This window comes from Aptenodytes patagonicus, chromosome 8 (assembly GCF_965638725.1).
Source record: "Aptenodytes patagonicus chromosome 8, bAptPat1.pri.cur, whole genome shotgun sequence".
Lineage (NCBI taxonomy): Eukaryota > Metazoa > Chordata > Aves > Sphenisciformes > Spheniscidae > Aptenodytes > Aptenodytes patagonicus.
In genome coordinates, this window is record NC_134956.1 from 4,194,314 (window position 1) to 4,206,397 (window position 12,084).

Consider the following 12,084-nt stretch of genomic DNA (forward strand, 5'->3'; position numbering starts at 1 on the left):
TGGAGAGAGGATGAGCGGGTTGTCTTTTACGCTGCTTTTAAGATGCCGTTTTCTAGATTTCTAAAGTACTTCAGCTCAGCCTTACAACCAAATTTGTAAAATCTACCTCAGGAGAGCTGGCAACACAGCTTTTAAAAAAAACATTTCGTGAGCAGAATAATGTTCATCCTAACCTTGAGTTTAAAATAATTTAAGAAAATCTTGAACTTACACATAATATTTGATGGTTTATGCATGATTAAGTGTATTCTTTTAACAACAGCTAAAATGATGCTATTAGCAATTTCTTTACTTTCATAATCTATTTTTGACAGTGTAGTTTTATAGATTTCAATCTCTGGCAATCCATTATCTTATATTCTATTTTAAACTTATGTTTGTCTGAATCAAGTAGCTTTCATCCCTTTCTCAATTTGTTTCTAAATTCTTTACATATCTGTAGCTAATTCAACATATAACACCACAGTGGTGCACCTAACTGAAATTCAGTATGTACTAGCAAGATTAGCTTCAAAACAGAATATTAAGTTATTAAAGGTGTATTTTTATAGAAGCAAGCTTCAGGAACCAAAACTAGCAAGTACTAAAAGCAACTGGTTAATTTTGTTGTATTCAGTCTTTCTTCATCTTTTACCTCATAGTTAAAATTGTAAAAGGCTTTTTAGATTGTAATAATGAAAAATAAATACACCTACACAGTTGGCTTAATTGATACTCAGTCCGCATCTCCTATAAAACAAACATGCATTTGAAAAGAGAGAGTAACTTACCTTGTATCTGTCTTAACTAAGGGCAGTTATAATTATTAAAAAGTCAACTTCTACACTAGAAATATTATCATTTAACTGCTAATCGATACTTTCTCTTGCCATGAAGCCTTTTTACAGTATCCTGAGAGAACTACAGCTAAAAAACCCCCAAACTTGCATTTTTCATATTAAAAGCAGGTTCCACCGGCTCACGTAATAATGTCACATCTGAAACGTTCTCGCACTCCACCAGACCGTTTCTAGAAGCTTAGCCTACCGAGTATCTACTAAACACCAAAAGGAAAACTTCTCCTATAGTGCTGAAACATCATCGCCAATGCGTAACGTCTTTTGGAGCTGCTGTTTCAGGCCTGATCGCACAGATACCGCCACGGGAAAAGGTTTTCTTTGTATAAAAATGAAAGAAGCATTCATTATACACAGCTTCACTTCTCACGCACATTGGAAATTACTGCATCCAAGTATTTTAAGCAAGAAATCATGGAAGTTAATTCACTGACATATTCTTATAAGGAATAAACATTCTTGTAATATGAAGGGAATGTAGATGAAAAACTTACTGTAAATTGGCGCATACTACATAAAATTGTGGGTAAAATACAGTTAAGCATTGGAAAGAGTGGATACCAGTCTCATTTGGTATTCATCCAACTAACTCATCATGTTTTACCAGCTGTCCTTTATAAGGTATCACTAATGCTCGAGTGGGCCTCGGAGACTCCGATTGCATGGAAAATTATACAACTGTCATCACAGCTCTGCCCAATGGGGGATTCAGCGTTGTTGTGCAAGATGACAGAGAGCTAGATCCTGCTTGTTTTCTGTATTGCTAGAATAATGAAAGTGAAACTATTCTGAATGAGAATATTTTTAAAGAAAATTCAAGGAGACACATATTTGTATTTTTTCATATACAGTATTTCCATAGATTTTGGGGACGTTCTTTTTATGAGCGCTTAAATGGTAGCTTTTCATTATAATATAATCACTTCAATGCAGGAAGTCCCTCAGGCATAACTGAGAGCTGGGATCCACACTGCATCTATAGTTAGAAAAGCGATCAAAGAAAATTTAAAGAGACTGAAGCCTTGTAATCCATAATAATGTTATGAATTCATTCAACATGCAAATATTATTCTGCTCAACATTCAGCAGACTTTTAAACCTCCACACTGATTAATACATGAGTTCAGAAAACACTGGTAAGTGTATCTTCACAACAGTATAAATAACATTTGAGTTACGCATAAAATGTCTTACCTTGAGAAGTTCAAGGCCTTTAAGACAGAGCTTCAAAAAGGCACTTTTAGTATAAGTGATTGATTCTACCAGTCCATAGGTGGTACATCAAGTATTAACATGGGAAATGAATTGCTGAGTACACTCTGAGCTAATTGCTACTTCTTATTTTCTAAATATTGAGCAAGCCAGTAAATTCAGACTAGACCACATTTTACCAAATTATAATGTGTCTGCTTCCAGGATACATTTTCTTCCTCTGTTCCAGTAACTACTTAGCCATACCCCACAAAATGACAAAGACTTTATGAAAATAAATTCTGAAAGAGCCTGGGAAGAACCAAATTCTACAGTCAAGTCCTTTGTCCTTTTTCATTCATATTCACCCAGGACTCTTGCTCAGCAAGAGTTTGTTGGGTTTATTGAAAGAAGTGCCCTGCAGTAATGCTTATTCTGTTATTCCTCATAAAACTGTGTGAAATGTGCAGCACTCCAAACTATAAAATTAGTGGAAGTTCAGTTAACTCTGCTTCACCAAAAAACAGGCTGGTTGGAAAAGTGATTTTCAGGCATAGTGACAAATTATGGGATTTCGTAAAGATATTCCACGGGGAATCCATGATTTGCTGCAAAAACCAAAAGATAAAACTTTATGGGAGCCTCCACCACATATGTCAATAATTTATTTGTAAATCATGTCTACTTGATGTTAAAATTCCATTTCCATATAAGAAACTATTATGTTTCTTTCCTCTAAGACTAGTCATATCTTCAAGAATATCCTCTTCACTGTATTTTAACTCTTTTCGCTGTGTTTGCATACAAGAAAAGCAATGGCTAGGGACTTACGTCTAAACACGTGCTTATATTTGACATAAGCCTTTAAAGTTTTTCTAGTGAATTCTTATGGATACTTTCTCTCAAATGAAAATTTCTGAGCTTGACGTGACATATTTCAGAGAGACTTCCTCCTAAAACAATTTTTCCAAACAAAACAATTAAAAATAAGATGAAAACTTAGTGTGACTGGGAATTCCTATTATGTGATCTAATTTAAAATTAAAACCCAGCAGAGTCTTCATGATCCCAAGGCCTATGCTGATTGCCATTTGAAGCTGGAAATGTTTTTCTCTAATGCACAAGTGATGAAGTGCACGTAAGGCTTAGAGGAAAGTTACCTTATCTGAAGTATCAGATATAGATTACTGCTGGAGTCAGCATGCCATGCTAGTTGGATCCATACACTCTGTTCCGATATGAGGAATTAAGTTTCCCTGATGTCACAAATTGAACAGATAATGTAATTAACATCTCCTTTGAAGCTCACATTGACCAGGTAACCGCTAGAATGAGTTGGCAAAACTTTACTGAAGTCACTGAAGTGATCTTGGCTCACCCAGACCAAGGCTTCAGCTTTGACATTCTATAAACCACTGAGGGATATTTAAGATGCTGAATCCCTAGTGAGATATTTATAAATCAGTATTTATTCTGTCATGTAAACATAGAGATCCTGCACTTCTGTCTGGAATTCCCCAGATGTGTCAGGGATATGTCAGAATCGCTGCATATTCTCCGAAGAGTCTCTCGTGTGCAACAGCTATTACGCCACTCTCTGAAAGAACGACGGTCATCCGGAAATCCCAGACAAGTGGCAGGGTCTCATTTTCCTACCTCAGCACTCCTGCTGGGAGCAATCTCCAGGTAGAAGAGGTCCTGTCTGAAGGATCAGATATTTGGGCAAGACTAGAGAATGGGAGAGATCTGTTATAAAATGTTCCATTTGCCACTAGTTACTCTAGAATACAAGATTGCACATGAATGCTGAAGCACTATTGGAGTTTGCTGCTCGTTTTAATACAGAATTAGCTTAATAATCCTTTGCTGAAAAGGTACTGTTCACAGCTTTATAGTTCATCATGTTTAAACAATACTGAGACTGTATATGGTCAAGTGTAGGACCACGAAGAATTTACTTGAAGACTAGGCATTGATAGCTGCTCCCTTGGGACTCTTCAACTAGTATAATTTATAATACCACACTATGTGACGCTACAACTGACATGTTTATGATTACACCAATAATTCAAGACTTTCCAGCATTTAAGCAGAGGAAGTAACTAAATGATTAATTTAAAAAAGGAGAGAATGGAATAAAGCCAACACTTCTATCTTCTTGAAAAAGAAAGTAACTTAAAATTAACATCTTGGCAACTTTACAAGACAAGATAAATATTATCGACTCAAAGACTGTATAATTTCCAAAAGTGTTAATATTCCTTGGAGATTAAAATACAGTGGTAAAAATAGAACTCTTAGAATTAAATAGAATTTTATTTGCGCTAAAAGAGAAAGAATTGGTGAACAGGAAAATTGCATGGGGAGAGGGAAATATCCCACCATTGTCAATGTTTTACGGGGAGATATTTGGGATGAGTGTTGAAAACTAGACTAATGACTGATGATCAGGTAGAGAACTCTAAAAACACTTAGAAGAATAGATATTGAAAAGTTATGACTGGTATTATTAAACATACAAAAGTAAGGAGTTTAATTATACATACAAAAGAAGTCCAACTAATAAAAACATTGATAACTTAAGCAAAACTATCTATGGTAATACAGTAAGTCAAGATTAGTAACCACAAAATATATATGTTACACATTGATCTACAAAGTAATGTAATGTGTATCTCAAAAGGTCATTTCATATGCTCAAGACGTCTAAATACCTAGAAATTCTTCTGAAGCACCAAGTCTGCACCTTCTTACCCCCAAGAGCATATATGTTAAAGCCTCTTTATAATGCCATAAAACAGGTGCTGATTTTTTTGTCTGCCTTTTAGAGAAGAATTAATGCATTTAGCTGTTTGAATAAATAGCACCTCTTTTATTCTCATGCTAGCTTTGGCTATAGCTAGACTGTTTTTATCGTCTTTCTCCGGAGACTCTTCTTTTGTTGTATTATTGTTGGGAATAATGGCAGCACCATGAGAATCGTGCTCAGGCTTGAAACAAAACCTCTTTCTTTCACTATCTGGAGAGCACTTTCGCAAAGCCCCCTGATTCAACTGAAGAGAAATATGCTTACCTTCTGTTGGTGATGTCTTCAGATGTCTGCAGAGCCCCTCTGTTTCCCCATATGTCTCTTTAATTTTTACTACTGCTTCTGTTCCTCGAAGTTCCATGAGGGAGCGCAGTTCTTGCAGCGTGCACCCAAACTCTCCTGCATGGTTGGCCTCATTTCTTTGGTTCTTGGAATAAAAATCGCTATTTGTCATGTCACCCATTGTTGCTGATTATATTGCTCCACTCGTTATAGTTGATACAATCTTAAAACGGTTTAAAAATTGAAGGAAAGGAATCTTGAATTCCAACCTAAGAAGTTAAAAAGAATCCAGTGTGTGTCCAGCGAGCAACGTGGAGAATGCCTCTGGCGTGCAAGGTGTCCCTGACTGACTAGTGGTCCGCAGAACGGCTGCTTTCAAGGCTGCAGACCAGCTCCACTCCATTCACCATTTCCCATTTTGCTGCACCCAAGCTGTAGAATCTACATGGTCATTTCTTCCTCCGGACCTTTGGGAACAAACAGAAAGGACTCATTACAAGAGTGAGCAATACCGCTTTACAAAGGTGATTTCAAATTTATTCTCTCTATCATTGCAGTTTGACTTGAGAAAAGCTATGGAGAAACACTGTACAGATGTCCCGTAAAATGCTGCAGGTAGTCAGGGCCAGCATCGACAACAAGGATAACACTAGCTCTGTCTTAGATAAAGCTCTCTACAGCTAAAGCACCAATAGCAGTGTTGTTTACTTTAATCAAGTCCCAAGAGCATCTGCTAAATGAGATGGCTTATGAATATTAATAAGCAAGCGATTGGTCCAGCATGCTAGATGCACCTCTAGTGTGTGCTCTGGTTCATACAGCCACATCAATCTTTCATCTGACAAGAACAAAGACTCTCTCATAAAGGCTACAACGTAACAAAAATTAGTTAAACACTACTAGTTTTCATAACGGGTTAAAGCAAAACCGTTTTTCAGTGCAAGGACAGTAAAACTGGTGGAAAAACTAGAGCCACCATTACAAATTCAGAATACATTTAAATACATTACATCTTGCAGCCTTGCCTTCTGTGAAAGTAAGCACAGCCCAGAAGAGAGATAAAACACGTGTGTTGGTCTGAACAGCCAGAGCTACGTCTCACGTAGGTATGGCAGCTGTCGGGTTGCTTTCCCTCAGCGCTGCCTGCGAGCACACCCGCCAACAGCCTGCACAGCTTCGCCTTGACAGCTAAAAACGTGCGAGCACGGAGCCTTTAGAACCTGTTTCCCCTTCGCATATTCTAATGAAGTTGGTTTAAATACTGCTGAAGCCAGCTATTATATTTGGCACAGAGAGTTTTAACAGAGATTAAAGGTTTCTTTTTTGCCTCAAGCGTGCACACTGTCTAATCTATAGGTCTCAGAATAGTTTTCTCATAATAAAAAAGATTTTTAAAAGAGCACACCATCAGCCCAATGATTGACAAACCTGTCATAGTCAAAGCGCATACTCTGAACTTCGTAGGTACAGTAATACACAGCGGAAATGAGTACACACATAAAGAGCACCCCAAGGTGTTTCAAGTCCCAATTTTATATTTGTGCAACAATTTTAATCTCCTGGCCACATATAGTCAACATAACACGTAGGCTTGGTGTTTCCACGGATCTAACTGCATTGCCATTGCTCTGCATGCAAGAAAGATCAGGCCCACTGTATGTATTAAATCCTTTTTGCCCACAGTGACATTATCTGCTTTGGAGCTGTCTAATATACCTTGCTCAATGAGACAAACTGAACCTCTACCAGCCCGCTCATTTACAGATTAAAACTCAACATTTCTTTAGTTTCGGGGAGGTGGGGGGTAAGTACCAAAGTTTCACTACAATATTACAGAATACAACTAAAATAGCAGTCAACTGCTACATGCTGCTTCTACTTATGTATGGAACAATAAATATGTCTTATTTATTGACATATATCCTAGTGCTAAGAACTTCTGCCAACCTTGATTTCACATATTGCTTTTCAAGTTCACAAGAAGAGAAGAATTTCAGCACAAGATGCAGCTTACAGCGAGCAATAAATAGAAACTGGAAGTAGTAATTAAAAAGGACCTTTATTTGCCAAGCAATAGCCAAGGAGAAGATATTTTGCTCTGTCAACAACACTCAACTTTCCATGCTTGCTTGCATGCAGGACAGTGTTCACAGTATCAATTCACTTCTAAATAATTCCCCATGTATAGCATGCAGAAAAGACCTTACTCACTATTGCTTTATCTGTTTTTATGCAGGATGGATCAGTATTCTGAATAGAAGTAACATCAGCCTGTAGCATTATTTTGAAAGAATTGCAGGACAGAAATGTCTCAGATGTCCAGTAAAACAGAATTCATCCCAAGAGGCACTGAATCACCACAACCTCCACTGATGATATGTCCCCCCTTTCCTAAAATCAGCATTTCAGACTCTTCCTAGTTTCATCTATGAGAAGTTGCTGGTGACAGCCACATCAAAAAGCAGACTCAGATTTGATCGTGAAAAAGAATACCCAGAAGAATGGTGTGAAAAAATGAGGCATCAATAATAATGATGAATAGTTAAAATGACAGACTGCTATCTACTTCCAGTAGGCAAAAAAGAATCTATTCCTAAGATAAGTACACTTCAAGATCTTGAACACTGGGTGTCTAGAACAGCCATGAGGTTAAAAAAAACCAAACAAAAAAATACGCCATTCACCTAACAGAATTTATAGGGCTTTGCTGGTCCTGTGGGCTTTTTAAACATTCCTCTAATAAAATAAAATTGTTATTAAACTGTTCCATAACACCACAGTTAAAAGACAATTATTAGTATTTTCTGAGGATAACCACCTACCAATTTCATTAGTGATGCAAAGGGTACTAAACTCAGTGTCAAAGATGGGTTTTGCATGATTTTTCTGTGGGATGTGGCCACCACTCTCAATCAAAGCATCTCTTTTGACTCACTGTGCCATCACTATACATTAATATATTTGCTTCTATTCTTGGAAATTCATTGTCATTTGTCAGCCACAGCAAGACAGTGTTGTTGCTTTTTAGCACGTTTGAGTCATTTGCCTGCTTAATTTTTTATTTCACCTTCAATTAAATATTAATCAATAAACAACTAATATGACGTTTACACCTCCTTCAGTGCTTTAAAAACAAATCACTTGGAGTTTGTGCTCTTCATGATTCACCTAACGTTACGACACCAGGGAAACACCATCTCATGTTTTTGAAAGGCAGATGGTAAAGTATAGAAAGAAGAAAGCATGACTAACATTATTCACTGATAATGCATCTCTCTAACCCCACGGAACAAGATATGCAGGCTTCATTCGATCCTCGAATCTCTTTTATGAAAAGTCCAGGAACCTTGCCAGAGTGCATACCAGGTTAGCATGACTAACACAAGACCACCTCACCCTTCCCGAGTGGTTAATATTCCTTTAACAAAGGCTGAGGAATAGAAAGCTTGAGACTCACATATGGCAATATTCCCCCATCAGCGGGGCTACAGGCTTTGCATCTCCAAAATAGGTCAAATTACTAGAAGTGGGTGAAATTTAAAGTCTCCTCTACAAGAAATCCAAGTAATGCACTAGGTTTGGGTGGGGGTTTTTTATTTGCTGTTTTTTGGGGGGAGGAGGTTAGGGAAGGGATTATTTTACAAAACACACTCAAAACACTGGTATTTTCAAGATGTGGATGTAGTATAGGTGAACTACCAAGAAACCCTGATTTTAAAAAAAGCAGGTGATACCTGTATATTTCCAATCAAAATGAATGACTGACATTATTCAGGAGCAATATCACTGAAAAACCCTCACCGATTCGACTCCGATCTATGTTGATCTACCATACAGCTGTTCTTTTGCCTCATAGGAGTTGCAGATCCAGACACTCTCTGAAGAGAAACAGGCACTTCTAAACCGAGACTGATCTCTTTCTAACATGGACGTCTAAATTAGGTGAACTGAATTTCATGCTAGGGGTGCCTGCTTCCACTGGTTATAGGGCAAGTCTGCGTAACTAGTTCACAAAAAGATATCCAATGGCACTTGAAACTAATTCCACTGCTACAGTCTAAGCTATCTGAGGAATAACATCTCCAGCAGTCAAAGGGAACGAGGCTGAGCAAACAACAACTTTCAGCAGCAGAAGGTGCATTGCGCTGGGTGTGGGAAATAGCCAGGGAGCTCAAGGACTTCTCCCTTTCTTTTCAGAGGAGCCCTGGGTCCCCTCAGGGCCTCCAGGCCAAAATTTCTCAAACTCTTTAACCCGAGGTCTGCTCAATCTCTTTCAATCCAAAAACCATCATCTACTGTGTGCTTCAATGGTTCTAATTGTATGAGATTCAACAAGGCCAAGTGCCGGGTCCTGCACTTGGGCCACAACAACCCCATGCAGCGCTACAGGCTTGGGGAAGAGTGGCTGGAAAGCTGCCTGGCAGAAAAGGACCTGGGGGTGTTGGTCGACAGCCGGCTGAACATGAGCCGGCAGTGTGCCCAGGTGGCCAAGAAGGCCAATGGCATCCTGGCCTGTATCAGAAATAGTGTGGCCAGCAGGAGTAGGGAAGTGATCGTGCCTCTGTACTCGGCCCTGGCGAGGCCGCACCTCGAATACTGTGTTCAGTTTTGGGCCCCTCACTACAAGAAGGATGTCGAGGTGCTGGAGCGTGTCCAGAGAAGGGCAACGAGGCTGGTGAAGGGTCTAGAGCACAAGTCTTATGAGGAGCGGCTGAGGGAACTGGGGTTGTTTAGCCTGGAGAAAAGGAGGCTGAGGGGAGACCTCATCGCTCTCCACAACTACCTGAAAGGAGGTTGTAGCGAGGTGGGTGCCGGACTCTTCTCCCAAGTAACAAGCGATAGGACGAGAGGAAATGGCCTCAAGTTGCACCAGGGGAGGTTTAGATTGGACGTGAGGAAAAATTTCTTTACTGAAAGAGTGGTTAAATGTTGGAACAGGCTGCCCAGGGAAGTGGTTGAGTCCCCATCCCTGGAGGTATTTAAAAGACATGTAGATGCGGTGCTTAGGGACATGGTTTAGTGGGCATGGTGGTGTTGGGTCGACAGTTGGACTCGATGATCTTAGAGGTCTTTTCCAACCTCAATGATTCTATGATTCTAATTTATAACCAAACGCCTCCCAGGCCACAAAGAGCCCCCATCCCCAAATCCTGAGAGCACCACTTTTGACACCATTCTAGCACACAATCACTTCATCCTCAGTTATGCGTATTTCGTCTCACCATTCCCTATGACAACATTTTATAGGGAAACCAGTCCTCCACAGACATGTTCAGCAAAAGAGAAATAAAAATCTCCAGTAACTGAAAAACTAATTTCACGCGCAATGTTACACTGTTCTTCCAGACAGAAGCAGTAGTTTTTAATGAAGGTTATTTCTTTTTATTTATTCTTACCAATGCTTCTGAAACAAGCTTTAGAAACAAGAAATTTGGGTTAAAAAAATTTCCTGAAGTGCAGTTTGAAAACAACAGTATGCTGTGGACAAAAAGACAAAATAGCCCACCTAAATTCACCTCAGGTAGCGAAAGACTTCATATACTAGAAAACCTGAGTAAAATACTATCCTTATTCTTCTCGTTAAAAAGTCAGAATATAAGTCTTCACCTTGGTTTGGGATTTTGTTTGCCAAAGATGTCATGGATTCTTGCTGTACAAATGCACTACAAGCTCGAATTATTTGTTGGTTGGGTTTGTTGTTTTTTTTTTTCCAGAGTGGCTGTGTCTTGGGGAACAGGCTTCCATTCCTGTAGAACCCAAGTCAACTGTTTTTCATCCTCTAGCTGCTTAAAGGAAATGCATGCCAATTAAAACAGAAGCAATTTGGATGAGCTATCTGCAGGCCTGCTGGGAAAACTATTCTTTGATTTCCCTAATCAGGAAAAGTCTCATCTTGAAAGCTTGTAAATATTTTCACAGTGCGTTAGAATGATTTCTAAGTAGATATCATCACCATCTATTCTGATACCCGATTTCGTTTGGACTTCTATTGGCAGGAAAATTAGTAGCAAGGTAACAAACCAGACTTCACCAGACCAGGATCACAAGACTTGCATTTCAGTGTCCTTAAAGGTCTGGACAAATAACGGATTCATGATGACTCAAAAAATTCAGGATATATTCATAATTTGACTGTTTTCTTTAAATTGTCATCTAAGATTATGCTAACTCTGATCTCAAAATCTGATGATGGAAGGAATTGCTTGCATTACAGAAGGAAGGATGAAAAGGTAATCGCTTCTTAATGGGTTGGCAGAGGAACAGCCAGGGCAGAGAGATCAGCAAAGCCCAGGTACTACTCACTCATCATGCAGCTGGGAAGAAGGCATACAGATCTGGTTCCCCCTGAATTAAGCTAAGGGAAAAAGCAGTTCCCAACCGTCTGTAGCATTACTGTCCCACTTGGATTATTACTTGGCTGTAGATACAATGCTAGCTGGTCCCTTGGGACCTATAGAGAACCCCCAAAATAAGGGGGGAAAAAAAGCACTGGAAGTGTCACATTTTAGCGAGTGGTAGTTACTTAACCAGATTTATCTATATTCTTTGTATTAGAGATATCATTCCTTGATAAAACAGGATTGGAAGCAGATTTAAGGGAATTTTCCCTGGAGTCTGAGCAAAATCACTCGAGAGGGTTTCTCGGAGACTACAGTTCCTCAAACCTTGATGTGCGGTGTGGGTAGCAACAGTCTGACAACGTATTTCAGAGGATGAAAAACTCATGGCAGCCCTTTGCAAGGTGAAAACAGTTGAGAAAGAAAACCATAACCTGCTCTGTAGAAGTCTCCAGATGAGCGAAATAAGCGTGGCCCAGTTGTACCACTGGGTACAACTTCTTGTTCTTTTCACGTCAAAGACAAAATGTCCATCCACTTGTGAATATAACCTTCACGGACCAGACTGAGAAATGGATTGTCTATCCACACAGCCAACAAAGCCAATCAAATGCACCCAAAGATGCTC

The 12,084-nt window shown here is 39.1% G+C and overlaps 1 protein-coding gene across 13 annotated transcripts in view; it reads right to left on the reverse strand.

Annotated features, from left to right (window-relative positions):
• ATP2B2 (ATPase plasma membrane Ca2+ transporting 2) overlaps window positions 1-12,084 on the reverse strand; it is a 446,707-nt gene that overhangs the window by 187,965 nt on the left and 246,658 nt on the right. For all 13 annotated transcript variants that reach the window (XM_076346016.1, XM_076346010.1, XM_076346023.1 and 10 more), the window contains one exon: window positions 5,101-5,585. In XM_076346016.1, the coding sequence (XP_076202131.1) occupies window positions 5,101-5,299 (199 nt within the window). In that variant the 5' untranslated portion in view covers window positions 5,300-5,585. The remainder of the gene's footprint in view (window positions 1-5,100; window positions 5,586-12,084) is intronic.